Source organism: Schistocerca piceifrons, chromosome 9 (assembly GCF_021461385.2).
Source record: "Schistocerca piceifrons isolate TAMUIC-IGC-003096 chromosome 9, iqSchPice1.1, whole genome shotgun sequence".
NCBI lineage: Eukaryota > Metazoa > Arthropoda > Insecta > Orthoptera > Acrididae > Schistocerca > Schistocerca piceifrons.
In genome coordinates, this window is record NC_060146.1 from 163,758,212 (window position 1) to 163,779,478 (window position 21,267).

At 42.4% G+C, this 21,267-nt stretch overlaps 1 protein-coding gene across 1 annotated transcript in view; it reads right to left on the minus strand.

Moving 5' to 3' along the window:
* Window positions 1-21,267, minus strand: part of LOC124716805 (trichohyalin-like) — a 118,384-nt gene that overhangs the window by 45,240 nt on the left and 51,877 nt on the right. The window contains exons 5-8 of the mRNA XM_047243354.1: window positions 19,029-19,135; window positions 14,136-14,442; window positions 7,406-7,594; window positions 1,413-1,520 (exon numbers count right to left, since the gene is read on the minus strand). Coding sequence (XP_047099310.1) covers window positions 1,413-1,520; window positions 7,406-7,594; window positions 14,136-14,442; window positions 19,029-19,135 — 711 coding nt within the window. The remainder of the gene's footprint in view (window positions 1-1,412; window positions 1,521-7,405; window positions 7,595-14,135; window positions 14,443-19,028; window positions 19,136-21,267) is intronic.

Below are 21,267 nucleotides of genomic sequence, written 5' to 3' on the forward strand. Positions count from 1 at the left end.
AGGTCCTAGCGGAGGTGGTTTGCCATTGCCTTCCTCCGACCGTAATGAGGATGACTGATGATGGTGAAGACGACACAACAATACCCAGACATCTCGAGGCAGGAAAAATTCCTGAGCCCGCCGGGAATCGAACCTGGGACCCCGTGCGTGGGAAGCGAGAACGCCACCGCAAGACCACAAGCTGCGGACATAGAATCGCATATGCAAGGTGTAAAAGGACATAGGATTGGCGGAGCTATCATCTGCACCCAAGTGATTAATGTGGAAAGGTTTCCGACGTGACTATGGCCGTACAACGGCAGTTAACAGACGTTGATCGCGGAACGGTAGTTGGAGACATGGGGCGATCTGTTTCGGATATCGTTAGGGAATCAAATATTCCGAGATCCACACTGTCAAGAGTGTGCCAAGAATACCCCCCCTCCATCCCTCCCTCCCCCTCCCCATAACACACTTTATATATCCTCTGCTGCTAGCATTCACACCTGGCGTCTGTGAGTGGTTATTGAATGTTGACGTCCAACATAGGCAGTTGTCACATTAATGTCACTAGATCGTCTATCTGGGGGATATTATATGAGGTAAATGAAAACATCATATTCAACATTGATAATACTATAACGTGAGTGAGTGATACGGGGTGCCCACGTTGTTATTCAACGTCGTTATTCAATCGGCACATTGTACAAGCTGTAGACGAAACCAAGAAGAAATTTGGAAAGAGAAACAAAGGTGAGGGGAAATAATGACATTCTAAGTCAGTGACAGACGCCAAGGGACCTGAAAGAATAGCTGTACAGAGAGGCTAGTGTCATAAAACATGGTATAAGATGAACAAAACACAAGCAAAGAAGGAGTAACGGAATGTAGCTGAGTTAAATCAGGCGATGCTGAGGGAATTAAATTTGGGAATGATGCACTTAAAGTGCTAGATCAATTGTGCTACTTTGGTAGCAAAATAAGTGCTGATGGCTGAAGTAGAGTGGACATATAAAATGCGGATTGACACAACCTTGGGAAGCATCTCTGAAAAACAGAGATATGTTAACATCGATTATCAATTTAAATGGTGATCCATCTTTTCTGAAGGTGTTTGTCACGAATGTAGTGTTATGTGGAAATGAAATGTGAACGATACACAGTTCAGGCAAGAAGATATTAGAAGCTTTTGAAATATGGTACTAAAGGTAAATGCTGAAGATAGATGCACAGATCGAACAACTACTGAAAAGGCGCTGAAAACAGAAACAGGAATATTTCTGTATATGTAATTTTTTTTTGAGACAGTAGTTCCTGTATCATCTGCGAAAACCTGCTAATATTGTCTTCCATGTTATAGATGTATGTATGATAATGACAGGAAGTCTGCTTTCTGACTTCCGTCCCATCCGTTCCTGTTCCTGCTGACCCACCTGTTCCTGTTCGGATCGTCTTTCTGCGGCACGCTCCTCTTCTTCCAGGATTCGTTCCAGGCGCATCATAGCCTGCTCCGCTTTCGACTCCAACTCCTGCTGTTGTTCCTGGAGCATCAAGAATAAACATAATGACATATCATGACTAGTCAATGAATGTTTTCAACAGGAGGTACAACAAACATTCGACCAAACAGTCTTACCAATTCTACAAGACCTAACCAACGGTTCAAATAAAAATGTGTTTCACTTATCGTATTAAAAACATTATCAGTGGATTTTTCTGGAATAGTGCTCAGTGTTTTTACATATATTGCTTATACACTAATCCACCTATGTAGCTGAGTTGTCAGCGAGTCTGGCTGGTATGCACCACTGGCAGAGGACGACGCGGCGGTCGGTCGGGACAGATTCGTCCATCATGGCCAGAAGATGGAGCTCTATTTATAGATTTGACAAGATTGTAATTTTTTACATTAATAAAATGTTACTTACAGAAAACTTGTGCCTGTCATAAGCGTTTCCAAGTTTTGTAATGAACTGTTTCTGCTGAAGAGTTAATCTATGGTAATGGAGTTGTTAAAGAGAAACGACTACAGTCTATATTTTGACGTAATGCTGCTGCCTGTCAAACAAATGGAAGGGCCGGAGGTAGAAATCGTTACCCATAAGAGCAGCCCGCCATGAATTCCTCTTCTTCTGTGCCAACCTTTTCATCTTAGAGTAGCACTTACAACCTGCCTCCTCAATAATTCCATTCTCTCAAGAAAAATATAATAATTCCAATACCAAAGAAAGCAGGTGTTGACAAATGTGAAAATTAGCGAACTATCAGTTTAATAAGTCACAGCTGCAAAATACTAACGCCAATTCTTTACAGACCAATGGAAAAACTAGTAGAAGCCAACCTCGGGGAAGATCAGTTTGGATTCCATAGAAATATTGAAATACGTGAAGCAATACTGACCCTACGACTTAACTTAGAAGCTAGATTAAGGAAGGCAAACCTACGTTTCTAGCATTTGTAGACTCAGAGAAGGCTTTTGACAATGTTGACTGGAATACTCTCTTTCAAATTCCGAAGGTGGCAGGGGTAAAATACAGGGAGCGAAAGACTATTTACAATCTGAACAGAAACCAGATGGCAGTTATAAGAGTCGAGGGACATGAAAGGGAAGCAGCAGTTGGAAAGGGAGTGAGACACGGTTGTAGCCTCTCCCCGATGTTATTCAATCTGTATATTGAGCAAGCAGTAAAGGAAACAAAAGAAAAATTTGGAGTAGGAATTAAAATCCATAGGGAAGAAATAAAAACTTTGAGGTTCGCCGATGACATTGTAATTCTGTCAGAGACAGCAAAGGACTTGGAACAGCAGTTGACCGGAATAGGCACTGTCTTGAAAGGAGGATATAAGATGAACATCAACAAAAACAAAACGAGGATAATGGAATGTATTCGAATTAAGTCGGGTGATGCTGCGGAAATTAGATTAAAGTAGTAAACGAGTTTTGCTATTTGGGGAGCAAAATAACTGATGATGGTAGAAGTAGAGAGGATATAAAATGTAGACTGGCAATGGCAAGGAAAGCGTTTCTGAAGAAGAGAAATCTGTTAACATCGAGTATAGATTTAAGTGCCAGGAAGTCTTTTCTGAATGTATTTGTATGCAGTTTAGCCATGTATGGAAGTGAAACGTGGACGATAGATAGTTTAGACAAGAAGAGAATAGAAGATTTCGAAATGTGGTGCTATAGAAGAATGCTGAAGATTAGATGGGTAGATCACATAACTAATGAGGAGGTATTGAATAGGATTGGGGAGAAGAGAAGTTTGTGGCACAACTTGACTAGAAGAAGGGATCAGTTGGTAGGACATGTTCTGAGGCATCAAGGGATCACCAATTTAGTATTGGAGGGCAGCGTGGAAGGTAAAAATCGTAGAGGGAGACCGAAGAGATGAATACACTAAGCAGATTCAGAAGGATGTAGGTTGGAGTAGGTACTGGGAGATGAAGAAGCTTGCACAGGATAGAGTAGCATGGAGAGCTGCATCAAACTAGTGTCAGGACTGAAGACCACAACAACAACAATATTCCATTCTCCGTTTTCCTCTACAGTTTTTATCCTGTACAGCCCCCTCTAGAGGTGTGGAAGCTATTTCGTAATGTATAAACAGATGTCCTATCGTCCTGGCCCTTCTCGTTATCGCTGTTTTCCAGATATTCCTTTCCTCTCTGAAGTTAAGTGCTCAGAGCCATTTGAACCATTTTTGAGAACGACCTCTTTGGTGCCTTTACCTTTCCAAAAGCCAAACTGATCGCCATCCAACACATCCTCAATTTACTATTGTTATGTTGCATGTTTGGTTAAACTGAGATATGAGAGCAATACCATATGGCAAAGCAAATTGTACTACAGACAATTTTCTAGCGATACTTGCGGATCTGCATTGTACCAGAATATGCTGCATTCGAAAGCACAACAGATAAGGTGATCAGACTAATCGATACCAAACTGAAAGTTTGGACCGAACCAATAGACAGGGTATCAAAAAGTTTTACAGCTGAGTTATGTGTTCGTTTCTATGCAAATGGTTCAAATGGCTCTGAGCACTATGGGACTTAACATCTGAGGTCATCAGTCCCCTAGACGTAGAACTACTTAAACCTAACTAACCTAAGGACATTACACACATCCATGCGAGAGGCGGGATTCGAACCTGCGACCCTATCAGCAGCGAGGTTCTGGACTGAAGCGCCTAGAACCGCTCGGTCACATCGGCCGGCTATAGCCCCTAACGTTGTGAATATTAACCACATTAAAGGTGAGCAAAGAGCATATAAACCTTCCCGTACTAACGTCTCACTCACACATTTAGAACAGAAACAGCACATCTCCAGAAGTGTCGTTTCTGTACGAAGCTGAAATTTTACACACTGTCTGTGGGTGAGGCATCTATTTCTACATAAAACTATGGGTACTGCCTCTATAACCACGAAAATATGAATAACTGATGCAGTGTCAAAAAGTGGAGCAGTGCTGTTTCTGTACTAAACGACTGAGCCGAAAATCGATATTGAATTGAAAATTACAAAATAATCTACATCTACATTTATACTCCGAAAGCCACCCAACGGTGTGTGGCGGAGGGCACTTTACGTGCCACTGTCATTACCTCCCTTTTCTGTTCCAGTCGCGTATGGTTCGCGGGAAGAACGACTGTCTGAAAGCCTCCGTGCGCGCTCTAATCTCTCTAATTTTACATTCGTGATCTCCTCGGGAGGTATAAGTAGGGGCAAGCAATATATTTGATACCTCATCAAGAAACGCACCCTCCAGAAACCTGGACAGCAAGCTACACCGCGATTCAGGGCGCCTCTCTTGCAGAGTCTGCCACTTGAGTTTATTAAACATCTCCGTAACGCTATCACGCTTACCAAATAACCCTGTGACGAAACGCGCCGCTCTTCTTTGGATCTTCTCCATCTCCTCCGTCAACCCGATCTGGTACGGATCCCACACTGATGAGCAATACTCGAGTATAGGTCGAACGAGTGTTTTGTAAGCCACCTCGTTTGTCTATGGACTACATTTTCTAAGGACTCTCCCAATGAATCTCAACCTGGTACCCGCCTTACCAACAATTAATTTTATGTGATCATTCCACTTCAAATCGTTCCGCACGCATACTCCCAGATATTTTACAGAAGTAACTTGTACCAGTGTTTGTTCCGCTATCATATAATCACACAATAAAGGGTCCTTCTTTCTATGTATTCGCAATACATTACATTCATCTATGTTAAGGGTCAATTGCCAGTCCCTGCACCAAGTGCCTATCCGCTGCAGATCTTCCTGCATTTCGCTACAATTTTGTAATGCTGCAACTTCTCTGTATACTACAGCATCATCCGCGAAAAGCCGCATGGAACTTCCGACACTATCTACTAGGTGATTTATATATATTGTGAAAAGCAATGGTCCCATAACACTCCCCTGTGGCACGCCAGGGGTTACCTTAACGTCTGCAGACGTCTCTCCATTGAGAACAACATGCTGTGTTCTGTTTGCTAAAAACTCTTCAATCCAGCCACACAGCTGATGTGTGTAGTCTCGCATGACTCTTTAATATGCTCAGAGCTGCAGAAAGCGCCAGTCCGAGGAAAGCTGGCATCGAAGGGAAGCACAAAAAAGGAAAACGTCCAGTGCCAAGCGAATACGAGAGCTACGACAGTGTCCAAAATTAAATGGAGAAACGGCGCTAGCCCGTCAGGCATACGGCGACGATGTGAGAGAGTCTAAGTTTGTGACTTATCTAGTCTGTAAACATCACATTACTCTGTGCAACCAGTGCGTTACAGAGATTGGTAATTAAATTACACATAATTACGAAATACTTGTTACGCTTTTATCCTGACTTTATCACGAGAAGTCTACAGCGCGGACCCGACAGGCGTAAACAGAATTTTTTTCTCGGTATAAGTCTCCACAGAGTTCGTAAAATACTGGACTGTCACCACACGATGGAATACTTTTCATTTCTGTTACTCTATATAAAAACTTCTCCTGGAAGCGGAAGGCAGTCAGATCGACGCATATATTGTGAGCTACAGCGTTTCACGAACAACCGTTGTTGTTGTTGTTGTTGTTGTTGTCGTTGATGTTGTGGTTTTCGGTCCGAAGACAGATTTGACGCAACTACTCTATGATGGGCAAGCCTCTTCATCCCTGAATAACTATTGCGACCCTCAACCTTCTGAATCTGATTACCGTGTTCATTTCTTCGTCTATCTCTATGATGTTTACCCTCCAATACTAAATACGTGATCCCTTGATGTCTCAGATTGTGTCCTATCAACTGATTCCTTCTTCTAGTCATGCTGTACTAAAATTTCTTTTGTCACCAGCTCTATTAAGTACATCCTCATTACTTACGTGACCTACCCATTTAAACTCCAGCATTCTTCTGCAGCATCGCATTTCAAAAGCTTCTATTTTTCTCTTTTCCAAACTGTTCATCGTCCATGTTTCACTTCCATACATTGCTACACCCCATACAAATACTTTCAGAAAAGACTTCCTGCCACTTAAACCTCTATTTAATATTAACAAATTTATCTTCTTCAGAAACGTCTTGTTGGCCATTGCCACTCTACATTTTATATCCTGTCTACTTCGGCCATGGTCAGTTCGTTTGCTACCCAAATGGTAAAATTCATCTGTTCCTTTTAGTGTCTCGTTTCCTAATCTCATTTTCTCACCATAACCTGATTTAATTCGACTACATTCCATTATCCTTGTTTTGCGTTTGTTGATGTGCATCTTATATCCACCTTTCAAGTCACTTTCGGTTTAGTTCAACTGCTCTTTCAAGTCCTTTGCTGTCTCTGACAGAATTACAATGTCACTGGCAAACCTCACAGATTTTATTTCTTCTCCCTGAAATTTAATTCTGACTCATAATTTTTCTTTGGGTTCCTTTATTGGCTGTTCAAAGGACAGAATTAATAAATTTGGGGGTAGGCTACAGGCCACCCTCAGTCCCTTCTCAACTACTGCTTCCCTTTCAAGCCACTCAACTCTTATAACTGTCGTCTGGTTTCTGTAAAAGTAGGAAACGGCCTTTCACTCCCTGTATTTTACTCCTGCTATCTTCAGTATTCCAAAAAGAAGATTCCAGTCAACATTATCAAAAGATTTCTCTAAGTCTACGAATGCTGTAAATGTAGGATTGCCTTGCCTTAACCTATTTTTTAAGATATTTCGTAGGGTCAGTTTTGCCTCGCGTATTCCCACATTCCTGTGGAATACAAACTGATCTTCCCAGAGGTCGGCTTCCACCAGTTTTTCCATTCTTCTATAAAGAATTCGCGTTAGTATTTTGGAACCATGAATAATTAAATTGATAGCTCGGTAATTTTCGCACCTGATTAACTGTAGGATGTTGCAAACACAAGAAGCAGTTTCACTAGTCGTTCTCCGGTGAACACTCACCTTGCGGACGAGCGCCTGCTCCAGCTGCCTGGAGCGCTGCTCCAGCTGCAGTTCCAGTTCGGTCAGCGCCTCTGCTTGCGAAGCCAGTTGCTTCTCTCTGTCTGCCATCTTGCTCTCCATCTGCTGGAGTCTGGAGTCCAGGGCGTTCACGCTGCTCAGCTTGGAGTCAAGTTCCTCTTGTTGGCGCTCCTGGACAGATAAAACGAAGACGTAGAGCAGTGGAGACTCCAAGGGCGTCGGGCGGTTTGAGAATTCATAATCGTCAGTGTCAAGTTACAGAACTCGAACATTTATTGAAGCAGTCGTCATTAAATACGTACACTGGAAAAAGTCTTGTGTTATGCCACTAATCCTATTCCAGAAAAAAAATTGAACATCACTGGAGCATCGACACATTACAGACAACTCACAAGGGAGGTCCGCAGGTGTGGGTCTGACATTTTGAAGCCAATTCACACGGTGAAATAGGTTAGGGTCCAGGTATCACCTACTGCAGCCACTCAGCATTGTGAGAATGCGAGAAATCGAAAAAAATTTTAGAATTCCGTGTTACGGTCTAAAGTCTGTAAATAGTAAGTTTATGCAGACTTAGAGTGTAGCGCAGTGGATCAGATACCTTCCTGCAGTGCAGAAGATTGTGGTTTCGAATCTTCTCTTGGACTTGGAAATATTTCACTTCAAAACCTTTATGGTAATGGATTTGATCACTATTTTCATCGAATCAATTAGTTTGAATTTATTTTTTATTTATAGTATTTTGTCACGTAAGTTTAAACATCTTACTAACTGTTTCAGTAACCCTTACTTTTTCACCCTGTTATTCTTTCTTCATTTGGACTGGTTATGCATGTGATTATAATTATCTTTATTTATTTGACACAGCACGTAAAAGTAGGAAAATGCTGACCCATCAGTTAAAAAACAAAAGACGAAGTAATCCATTTCTGTTGGCTGCTCATGTGGTCTAAAATGTATTCTTCGTTACAAGATGTGCATTTTTTCTGATGGTGATCTTCATATAAACAGTTAAGATGTAAATTCTTGTTACGTTCTGGACAATATAATGCAGATGAAGATTTAAACATAAGAAGGGATTACGTATAAAACGAAATTTAAGCAACGTGTGGAACAGAAGTAATAAATGCGCAAGGACAAAAATGTACGACCATAAAATGGAAGATATTAAACAGAAGTGAATACATAAAAATAATTTAAATCACATGCACAAGGAGTCTAAACGAGAAAAGAATGACGAGAACAAAAAATGAGAGCTAATGAAACAGTGAATACGAAGTTTAAAATGATGTCACAAAGGATTATAAATACAATATAACGTTTAAATCAATTAATTGAATAAATATAGTGATCAAAGCTTTTTCGATGAAGATTTTAAAATAAAAGATATCGAAGCACCTACCAGAATTTCAACGCACAACCTTCTGGATATCAGGAATGCACTTTCTCCTCCACACTACTTACTCAGTATACATAGTGCTACTATTTTTTTTGGTTCTAGTCCATTACGTGACGTTCCGAAATTTTTTATCGATTCCTATCAAATGAGTGCTCACCCTGGTGAATGAATGGAAGATGTCCCCACAGTGGGGAACTCTCTTTGTCAGAAAAAAGTCTGGTCGTTCCCCTTTTGAGGAAGAGTCGTCAGACAGATGTGCACAACTGAAGTCGTATATCGACGATATTAATCTATTTTACAATTATTTTCGAGGATTTTAATATTTTTCGAGCATTAAAACACCTGATATTAGAATCAACATGGATTCCTCAAACAGCCAGCAAGCGAAATTCAAGTTTTTGATATCCAGAACTAAGTAAATAGTGTGTCCAAGATGATGATGTATCCCTTGATCCAGATGCTATTCAGTGCAGTTATGCAGTGTTTCCTGGTAAATAAATGAGCTTATGGAATAATGACTTTGTGACTTGTTTGAAGGCATTGTAGCCAATGGGACTCAGCACTTGGTTCTTATGGTGGAGGAATCGGCCAGTGTGAGGTTTTCCAGAAGAATAGTTCATATGCTGAGGATGATCAAATTAAATGAAACAGAACTATGAGATATGCCACTAAGTGAAATAAATCCCTAATGAGATATGTATTGAAATTGGCTTGAAACTGTTTGATCGCATCAATGAATGGATTAACAACAAGCGCTAGAGTCTGGTTTGAGAAAGGAGTCAAAGCAATGATACAGCTAAGGAAGACATAGTTCAATTATTGCTGAAACGACTTCGCATGGCGAGATTCAGAATTATAGCTGAAATACTCTTGGATAGAAATAAGTGCAAAGTGCACTCTCATTCTGTCTGGGAAACTGGTGCTTCGTTAAGAAAACGGCGACGTAATTCATATTTATTGGCTGGACTAGAAGCTGGACATCTCATATAGGAGAACTATATTCTCTCGTGTGGTGATCAGTTAATCACTGGTGTCCAGTGTCACTTGTCATGTACTGGAGTATTAGTCACCATGTCTTCACATCATCTCGTGAACTAGGAAGGAAGAATTTCTCCACAGAAGTCAGTGGTCCCAGTAAACAATAGCTCCTTTACTCATTGCCTAGCAGTAATAAAACCACCGCCCACTGCAAACGTGAACTTTTTGGAGGTGATACCACTGTTGCTCTTGTACTGTGAGTGTGGACCTAGCGTCTGAGTTGACCACGCCTACCCAGTGTAAAGTCAGGATACTCCATGTTCTCAGACAGCTGTCATGAAACCCATTTCACTGATACTATAGTACTTCTCATGGCGATCTTACTCTCCCCAACATTGAAAACTCATGTGCACTGTCCCTGTGTCATGTTTCTGTTGTCAATGTATGCCTGTTATTCTAGTGTGTAGGTTGGCGTACTTCACAGAAAACTTTAATGGTGAAGGCTGTGTTGTCGGTCAAGGGACTATGTCGTAACTCTGATGAGAACTTACACATGCCAACAACTGACATACTTCCTCCTTGCCCAGCCACTGTGGTCGAGCGGTTCTAAGCGCTTCAGCCCGGAACAACGCGGCTGCTGCTGTCGCAGGTTCGAATCCTGCCTCGGGCATGGATGTGTGTGATGTCCTTAGGTTAGTTAGGTTTAAGTAGTTCTAAGTCAAGGGGAATGATGACCTCAGATGTTAAGTCCCATAGTGCTTAGAGCCATTTCAACCAACTTGCCCCATGGTTTCCATATAAACCTGTTGTACCTGGGTTGGCGACATTTCCTACAAGACATTTGAAGTTCTAACATCAACAACACTTGTGCATTACTTCTGGGAAACGTTCCTGATACTGTTACATGGCATATGTCCATTACTCACATGCCAAATACCAAGTGACAGAATTAGGAGTAAATGTCGTGTATATGAATCGGCTACATTGTGGACCAGAGAGGGAATCAGTTATTAATGAGTTCCACAACAGATGTTGTGGATATATTGATCAGCGGACATAGTACCAAACTGGCAATGACTACTGTAGCTAGAAGAGACTATCAGTTGACAGAGTATGCTGGAGGATGGCTTGACTTGGGAAAGAATAATGGAATCTCCAGCTCGGCCTTGTGCCTGCTGAGTACAGTGGTGGCCTCTTGGTTTACGGCCTAGTGTGATCATCCTGCTCACTGAGCACCCCCATGAACCTGCACCAGTTAAGCCTCCAGCATAAAGTAGTGGAACCACAAGCTCAGCCTCGAGCTGCTGAGCGTAATGGCGACTGCAAAAGCCACTGTACAGTCTGTTCTCTACCTGCTTTCTGAGCACCTATGCGTACCTGCAGCTCTGAGACTCGCCAACAGTGAGCGGTGGACTCACCAGCTCGGTCTCACATGTGCTGAGCATTGTGGTGTCTGTGACGAAATACACTCCTGGAAATGGAAAAAAGAACACATTGACACCGGTGTGTCAGACCCACCATACTTGCTCCGGACACTGCGAGAGGGCTGTACAAGCAATGATCACACGCACGGCACAGCGGACACACCAGGAACCGCGGTGTTGGCCGTCGAATGGCGCTAGCTGCACAGCATTTGTGCACCGCCGCCGTCAGTGTCAGCCAGTTTGCCGTGGCATACGGAGCTCCATCGCAGTCTTTAACACTGGTAGCATGCCGCGACAGCGTGGACGCGAACCGTATGTGCAGTTGACGGACTTTGAGCGAGGGCGTATAGTGGGCGTGCGGGAGGCCGGGTGGACGTAACGCCGAATTGCTCAACACGTGGGGCGTGAGGCCTCCACAGTACAGCGATGTTGTCGCCAGTGGTCGGCGGAAGGTGCACGTGCCCGTCGACCTGGGACCGGACCGCAGCGACGCACGGATGCACGCCAAGACCGTAGGATCCCACGCAGTGCCGTAGGGGACCGCACCGCCACTTCCCAGCAAATTAGGGACACTGTTGCTCCTGGGGTATCGGCGAGGACCATTCGCAACCGTCTCCATGAAGCTGGGCTACGGTCCCGCACACCGTTAGGCCGTCTTCCGCTCACGCCCCAACATCGAGTAGCCCGCCTCCAGTGGTGTCGCGACAGGCGTGAATGGAGGGACGAATGGAGACGTGTCGTCTTCAGCGATGAGAGTCGCTTCTGCCTTGGTGCCAATGATGGTCGTATGCGTGTTTGGCGCCGTGCAGGTGAGCGCCACAATCAGGACTGCATACGACCGAGGCACACAGGGCCAACACCCGGCATCATGGTGTGGGGAGCGATCTCCTACACTGGCCGTACACCACTGGTGATCGTCGAGGGGACACTGAATAGTGCACGGTACATCCAAACGGTCATCGAACCCATCGTTCTACCATTCCTAGACCGACAAGGGAACTTGCTGTTCCAACAGGACAATGCACGTCCGCATGTATCCCGTGCCACCCAACGTGCTCTAGAAGGTGTAAGTCAACTACCCTGGCCAGCAAGATCTCCGGATCTGTCCCCCATTGAGCATGTTTAGGACTTGATGAAGCGTCGTCTCACGCGGTCTGCACGTCCAGCACGAACGCTGGTCCAACTGAGGCGCCAGGTGGAAATGGCATGGCAAGCCGTTCCACAGGACTACATCCAGCATCTCTACGATCGTCTCCATGGGAGAATAGCAGCCTGCATTGCTGCGAAAGGTGGATATACACTGTACTAGTGCCGACATTGTGCATGCTCTGTTGCCTGTGTCTATGTGCCTGTGGTTCTGTCAGTGTGATCATGTGATGTATCTGACCCCAGGAATGTGTCAATAAAGTTTCCCCTTCCTGGGACAATGAATTCACGGTGTTCTTATTTCAATTTCCAGGAGTGTAGTTCAAATGGCTCTAAGCACTATGGGACTTAACATCTGAGGGCATCAGTCCCTTAGTCTTAGAACTACTTAACCCTAACTAACCTAAGGGCATCACACACATCCAAGCCCGAGGCATAATTTGAACCTGCAACTGTAGTGGCAGCGCGATTTCGGACTGAAGGGCCTAGAACTTCTCGGTCACAGCAGACAGATGACTGTGACGGTCACTGTCGAGTCGGCAACCTCCACCACATGATCTGCCTGCTATCTGAGTCCCTCTACACATCTGCATTTGTGTGCCCAGGCTGACCAGTGGACTCACCACCTGGGCTTTAGGCCACTTGAGTGTGGCAGCTACTGTGAGGGTCACTGTTGTGGACATAGTTCCGCGTAGTCAGCGCATACACAACTTTCCCAATAGAGTGCACCCCGCTAAGCACAACAATGCAGGCGCAGCGCTCGTCCGTCTCCGCACTACGAGATGGCGGTGTCTTAGAGACGGACCAAATTCTGCTTCCTCCGATCCGCTTATTAATATGTAACACAGCCAATGAGATTGCTGCTAACGTAGAACCTTTTCTCCTCCTGGATCACACTCGCGCAGTGATACCTGAACGCGCGAGGTATTGTAACAAGTGTACAGACCTCTGATTAGTCAATATGCATTAGTCTGCATTTGCCTGCACCAGTCTGCATTAGTCTGCATGAGTCTGCATTAGTTTATAGTCACGTTTCAGTCTGTGCCTAATAAGATTATCGTATTCCTGCACAAAGCCATGAAGATAAATGAATAGACACTTTGTCAAACATCACAAATATGTGAGAATAAGATTAACGTATCAAGACCAAAGGAACTTCAGATTGTCAATTGTAAATAGCATCCTGAACCAAGTTAAGTAATTTTTACGCTTGTTATTATTTTAATAAATGTGTGTGAAAATTAATCAAGTTCTGTTTACAGTTGGTCACCATCAATCTGCTACTCTAAGCGTGCAAGTGGCATTTCTATCGTCTGACCTAACGGCAGAAGATAAACACGCCACGATAAGACCACGAGACATATTGCTGACACTGGCCTACTTCGTTAGAGTGACAAGTCAAATAATGTGATGGTGTGTGTACCGAAGGTCTTACAGTACGCACACCACAGTCACCATACAGTTGCCCACATCGGGCATTTTCTGCACGTGCTCTGACAATCCCTCCGCATATTTGTACCTCTAACGCACCATCAGTGAGTAGTGGTTGTACCAGATCGGCTATGTGCCATTGAGAGCAGTGGGGACAGTGGCAGCCTCGAGCACGTCCTACCCCTGCTCAGTGAGTACCTCCACATACCAATAGGAGTGGGACACCCCATCGGATCCACTAGCTTGGCCTCGAGCCTGCCGAGCACAGCAGCCATTGGAATGTCCGTCGCATGCACCTGCTTCCTCTGTGCATAGCTACAGGCCCCAGCGGACTCACCAGCTTGGCCTTGTGCTTGCTGAGCGCGGCGGCGACCGCGGCGGACACCATCTGGTCGGCGGCCCGCAGCACGTCCTCCGCCTGCTCCCGGAGCGCCGCCTCCGCGTGCTGCCGCAGCGCCAGCCGCGCCCCCGCCAGCGCCTGCAGCCTCTCCTCGTCCAGCTCCACCCTCAGCATCTGGCGCGCCTCCGCCACCGCCTCCTGCAGGTCGGCCTCCCTCCTGCCGCGCAGCCGCTGCTCCTCCGCACGCAGACGCTCTGCCGCCGCACGCCATTCCTCGTCCACTGTCTCCATAGCCAGTTTCCACCTGCCGTACGAATGTACACACTTCTCTTCGCAAAAGGTAATTTTCTGTGTCACAAACTGTTAAGACTATGTGTGACTGCCATAATCTAAAAAGTCTATTTTCACAGCACAATGATTTCTTTGGAATGGAACCATTGAAAATACAGTGCGTCAGCAAAGTCTCCCCACAGTGGAATGCTCCGCATGTCATGCCCTGCGGGACTTGTTAGTTTGGCAACATATTCATGCTGCTGTATAATCTAGAGGCCGGGATCCATTGCTAGTCGGTGCAGTAATTTTGGGAGTTGGGATTCTACAATATTGCAATTAAAGTAGTAAGTGGGTACGTTGAGTGCAGTTGCAGATAATTTAATGATGTTTTTTTATTTTCATATAACAGTTATTTCTTATAAACAGTTATTTTCTTATAAACAGCTAGACTGCACACAAAAGTCACTTACTTACTAAATTTTTTTATAAACGGATGCAAGCCAACACTACCATAAAAAATACAAATTTTTAAAAATTTTCAACTAAAATTCTATGTTGTGAATGACATGTTAAATTCTTTTTACCATACATTACCACATACATAAACGTATTTTTCTGAATTTTATCATTAAAATTTGCACACAACTTCATTCTAGTTTTCTGAGTAGATAACACATTCATTCTTCTAGACATATTTATAACAGACAGGATAATTTTCAATAAAGCTGAGTGGACTCACATTAACGTCACCGTTCAATTGTGTAGTTCTCTTAAAATCTAAGAAAGCATCATAAGCTTTTTAATAATTATTTGGTGGTTCTAGATTCCACATTTTTTGAGGAAAAATCTCTCTCTTCCATTTTTAATATAGATATTCTGTAATTTAACATGATCGATTAAGGAAGAGCCAACTAACTGATTATTTTTAAAAATTTTCAACTAAAATTCTGCAGCTACACAAAAAGCTCCAGGTCATGAAATTCGTTATCATTACTTTTAGTTCTTTTCATTCCTTTATATTTTAATTTAATTTCACCATCTTCAAAAATTGGAAGTCCCAGTTATCTATTATTTTATTGAACCTTTCTGGCAAAAGATTTTTTAATTTATTATCGAGCTCAAGAGAAATTTTATCACCATATCTAGTTTCTAAACATTCACAATCGGTAATGTAATAACACTCATTTACCTCAAGGTCACTAATCTTATTAAACAGATTAAAATTGCTTGCATTATTGAGCTTCTTCAGTAGCGTGTCTATTTACACAGAACAAAATTTTAATAATCTTTTAAATTTTTAATCATTATAAATGTGACTAATGTATGGGATAAATTTCAATTTGACATCTTTGTCGAAAGAAGTAATAGTCCAAGAGAGAAACAAGTTGAGTGTAATACTTGCAAAGAATATTTTAAACCATCATTAATTATATAACACTAGAGAAGTCAGGATCATACTACATGTGTTAGTGCATGAAAGAGAATTTACAGAGAAGATTATGAAAAGTACTTTGATAGCTATGAGGAAACTGAAATAGAGATATGGGAGGAAATTGGAAACTCTGATTCTCTCTTTTCTATGACCATAAAGCAAATAGTGAATTATAATTTGCCAGTTAATAATTTACCTACAAAATTACAAAATTACATTAAAGCCTATTCGTTACTTTTAAAAGTTTATCACTTTATAACCAAAAAGTTGGACGAAGTAGAATACAACAAAATGCAACTAACTAATTTATTATATTTATATAAGGAATGTGGTACGAATTTTTTATTTTCATTAGAAGATATAGATAAATTATTTAATTTTTAATATCGATAAGGCACTGTTTGGATTCCGTAGAAACACTGGAACACGTGAGGCAATACTGACCTTACGACTTATCTTAGAAGAAAGATTAAGGAAAGGCAAACCTACGTTTCTAGCATTTGTAGACTTAGAGAAAGCTTTTGACAATGTTGACTGGAATACTCTCTTTCAAATTCTAAAGGTGGCAGGGGTAAAATACAGGGAGCGAAAGGCTATTTACAATTTGTACAGAAACCAGATGGCAGTTATAAGAGTCGAGGGACATGAAAGGGAAGCAGTGGTTGGGAAGGGAGTAAGACAGGGTTGTAGCCTCTCCCCGATGTTGTTCAATCTGTATATTGAGCAAGCAGTAAAGGAAACAAAAGAAAAATTCGGAGTAGGTATTAAAATTCATGGAGAAGAAATAAAAACTTTGAGGTTCGCCGATGACATTGTAATTCTGTCAGAGACAGCAAAGGACTTGGAAGAGCAGTTGAATGGAATGGACAGTGTCTTGAAAGGAGGATATAAGATGAACATCAACAAAAGCAAAACAAGGATAATGGAATGTAGTCTAATTAAGTCGGGTGATGCTGAGGGAATTAGATTAGGAAATGAGGCACTTAAAGTAGTAAAGGAGTTTTGCTATTTGGGGAGCAAAATAACTGATGATGGTCGAAGTAGAGAGGATATAAAATGTAGGCTGGCAATGGCAAGGAAAGCGTTTCTGAAGAAGAGAAATTTGTTAACATCGAGTATAGATTTAAGTGTCAGGAAGTCATTTCTGAAAGTATTCGTATGGAGTGTAGCCATGTATGGAAGTGAAACATGGACGATAAATAGTTTGGACAAGAAGAGAATAGAAGCTTTCGAAATGTGGTGCTACAGAAGAATGCTGAAGATTAGATGGGTAGATCACATAACTAATGAGGAAGTATTGAATAGGATTGGGGAGAAGAGAAGTTTGTGGCACAACTTGACCAGAAGAAGGGATCGGTTGGTAGGACATGTTCTGAGGCATCAAGGGATCACCAATTTAGTATTGGAGGGCAGCGTGGAGGGTAAAAATCGTAGAGGGAGACCAAGAGATGAATACACTAAGCAGATTCAGAAGGATGTAGGTTGCAGTAGGTACTGGGAGATGAAAAAGCTTGCACAGGATAGAGTAGCATGGAGAGCTGCATCAAACCAGTCTCAGGACTGAAGACCACAACAACAACAACAAGGCACTGTATCATAATTTCTTTAGAACAATTCTTTTACCAGACTGAAATGAAAATTCTTTCTTAACCTGTTTCTTTTTAGTATGAACATCTCTGGTCATCTGATTGTATTTTAAATGTATCTTTTATTTTACTTCACTTTCTATTAGCCTTATCATAGATTCGCCATTCAACTTTTGAATATTCTTGCAATTTAATGTGAATCCTTTCACCATCATTTCTGTTTTTCCGTCATTTATCTCATAATAGTAACTTTTGGACCTGTTGAAGCCTAATCTGTAATCCAATTATTTCCTAATTCATTTGTCCATTCACCTAACATACAACCTGTTTCCACATTATTTTTACCATTATCAATATATACTACTCTGGATACAGAAAATGTTCGACTGCTGTCCTGGCCAGCGCATTCTGCAGATCTTTCACCAATTGAAAACGTCTGGTCAATGGTGGCCGAGCAACTGGCTCGTCACAATACGCCAGTCACTACTCTTGATGAACTGTGGTATCGTGTTGAAGCTGCATGGACAGCTGTACCTGTACACGCCATTTAAGCTCTGTTTTACCCAATGCCTAGGCGTATCAAGGCCGTTATTACGGCCAGAGGTGGTTGTCCTGCGTACTGATTCCTCAGGATCCATGCACCCAAATTGTGTGAAAATCACATCTCAGTTCTAGTATAATATATTTGTGCAATGAATATCATCTGCATTTCTTCGTGGTGTAGCAATTTTAATGGCCAGTAGTGTAATATGAACACCATACCTCAAGAGCATAGACAAAGACATAGTGGCAAATCACAGGAGAAATTTTCGCAAATAGCCTACAGTTGCGTGAACCATCGGCTTTGATCCATAGAGATCCATAGAGGAGGCGGCGGTTAGCACCCCGTATGCAAGCCGACCACGGCCGAGCGAATTTCCTGTCATGTCACGGAACTTTTATGGTGCAAACTTAACATGTCTCCATACTGGGGTTTCTAAATGGTGACAGGCAGCATACGTAAGGCAAGTCACTGAATTTTCTCGTCTATTTTATGGTGAAATCAATGAATAACTTTTCCATATCTATGAAATTACCACCGAAATAGCTGCCAACCTCCGTTTCCAGCTGTAGTCTTATGCTTTTGAAACGAACATTGTACCGACGACAACACTGAGTTTTACTGTGTTGGTCCACATGTTTTCAGTGTCGCAGTTCTGTGTAACCCGAAATGAACAAGTGTGTGATAGGATGAAAGAGAAGGAATACATGTTGTTGTTATTCTGTCTCCAGAAAGGCCATTAAACTTTTTCCAAAACTGTACAGCCGACTAGTGTTAGTGATATAGATCTTCGGTTCTATGCATCAACTCCATGATATTTTGCACAGTACATTTTACATTCCTACTATAATTTCGGACCTGCAGAACAGATGTTACTTTGACATATGGTGGTGCTATCCATTGAATTATCACGTCAAGTTCCTCCTGGATCGAGCAGCGTGGAGAAAGATGAAGTACAGCAATGAAAATGTCAACTGACCATTGACAGAAAATATTAGAAGCAGAACAAAGAAATATGCAGAGCAGTGGATGCCGCTATTCTGCCGCCCCCTCCTTACCTGGACTCCCGGTAGCTTTCCTCTTCCTTCCGCTTCTGCAGGCGTTCTTCAAACGCGTTCTGCTCGGCCTCCAGCGCCTCGCGCACCTGCCGCACTATGTCTTCCGCCTGAAACACACACAGGGAAAGGTTCATCTCCGACACTGGCGTGGAAATTTCCTGCTGCCCGCGACCATTTTTCAGACTCACACCATCTGAATTCCCCTTAACTTGATACTTATCCAATTCAACCTTCGTTATGGTGTTTCGCTGAAAAGAACGTTACTGTACAATACACTGTTGTTGTTGTTGTGGTCTTCAGTCCTGAGACTGGTTTGATGCAGCTCTCCATGCTACTCTATCCTGTGCAAGCTTCTTCATCTCCCAGTACCTACTGCAACCTACATCCTTCTGAATCTGCTTAGTGTATTCATCTCTTGGTCTCCCTCTACGATTTTTACCCTCCACGCTGCCCTCCAATGCTAAATTTGTGATCCCTTGATGCCTCAAAACATGTCCTACCAACCGATTCCTTCTTCTAGTCAAGTTGTGCCACAAACTTCTCTTCTCCCCAATCCTATTCAATACCTCCTCATTAGTTACGTGATCTACCCACCTTATCTTCAGCATTCTTCTGTAGCACCACATTTCGAAAGCTTCTATTCTCGTCTTGTCCAAACTGATTATCGTCCATGTTTCACTTCCATACATGGCTACACTCCATACAAATACTTTCAGAAACGACTTCCTGACACTTAAATCTATACTCGATGTTAACAAATTTCTCTTCTTCAGAAACGCTTTCCTTGCCATTGCCAGCCTACATTTTATATCCTCTCTACTTCGACCATCATCAGTTACTTTACTCCCTAAATAGCAAAACTCCTTTACTACTTTAAGTGTCTCATTTCCTAATCTAATCCCCTCAGCGTCACCGGATTTAATTTAACTACATTCCATTATCCTCGTTTTGCTTTTGTTGATGTTCATCTTATATCCTCCTTTCAAGAGACTGTCCATTCCGTTCAACTGCTCTTCCAAGTCCTTTGCTGTCTCTGACAGAATCACAATGTCATCGGCGAACCTCAAGACTGAGGTAAGAAAAATCATGCGATAGCGATGTGCACACATATAGATGGCACCAGTATTGCGTGAACTAGGTATAAAACGGCAGTTCATTTGTGTGGTTGTAAACTATACTCAGATGATTCATGTCAAAATGTGCACACATATAGATGGCACCAGTATTGCGTGAACTAGGTATAAAACGGCAGTTCATTTGTGTGGTTGTAAACTATACTCAGATGATTCATGTCAAAATGTGCACACATATAGATGGCACCAGTATTGCGTGAACTAGGTATAAAACGGCAGTTCATTTGTGTGGTTGTAAACTATACTCAGATGATTCATGTCAAAATGTGCACACATATAGATGGCACCAGTATTGCGTGAACTAGGTATAAAACGGCAGTTCATTTGTGTGGTTGTAAACTATACTCAGATGATTCATGTCAAAACGTGCACACATATAGATGGCACCAGTATTGCGTGAACTAGGTATAAAACGGCAGTTCATTTGTGTGGTTGTAAACTATACTCAGATGATTCATGTCAAAATGTGCACACATATAGATGGCACCAGTATTGCGTGAACTAGGTATAAAACGGCAGTTCATTTGTGTGGTTGTAAACTATACTCAGATGATTCATGTCAAAATGTGCACACATATAGATGGCACCAGTATTGCGTGAACTAGGTATAAAACGGCAGTTCATTTGTGTGGTTGTAAACTATACTCAGATGATTCATGTCAAAATGTGCACACATATAGATGGCACCAGTATTGCGTGAACTAGGTATAAAACGGCAGTTCATTTGTGTGGTTGTAAACTATACTCAGATGATTCATGTCAAAATGTGCACACATATAGATGGCACCAGTATTGCGTGAACTAGGTATAAAACGGCAGTTCATTTGTGTGGTTGTAAACTATACTCAGATGATTCATGTCAAAATGTGCACACATATAGATGGCACCAGTATTGCGTGAACTAGGTATAAAACGGCAGTTCATTTGTGTGGTTGTAAACTATACTCAGATGATTCATGTCAAAATGTGCACACATATAGATGGCACCAGTATTGCGTGAACTAGGTATAAAACGGCAGTTCATTTGTGTGGTTGTAAACTATACTCAGATGATTCATGTCAAAATGTGCACACATATAGATGGCACCAGTATTGCGTGAACTAGG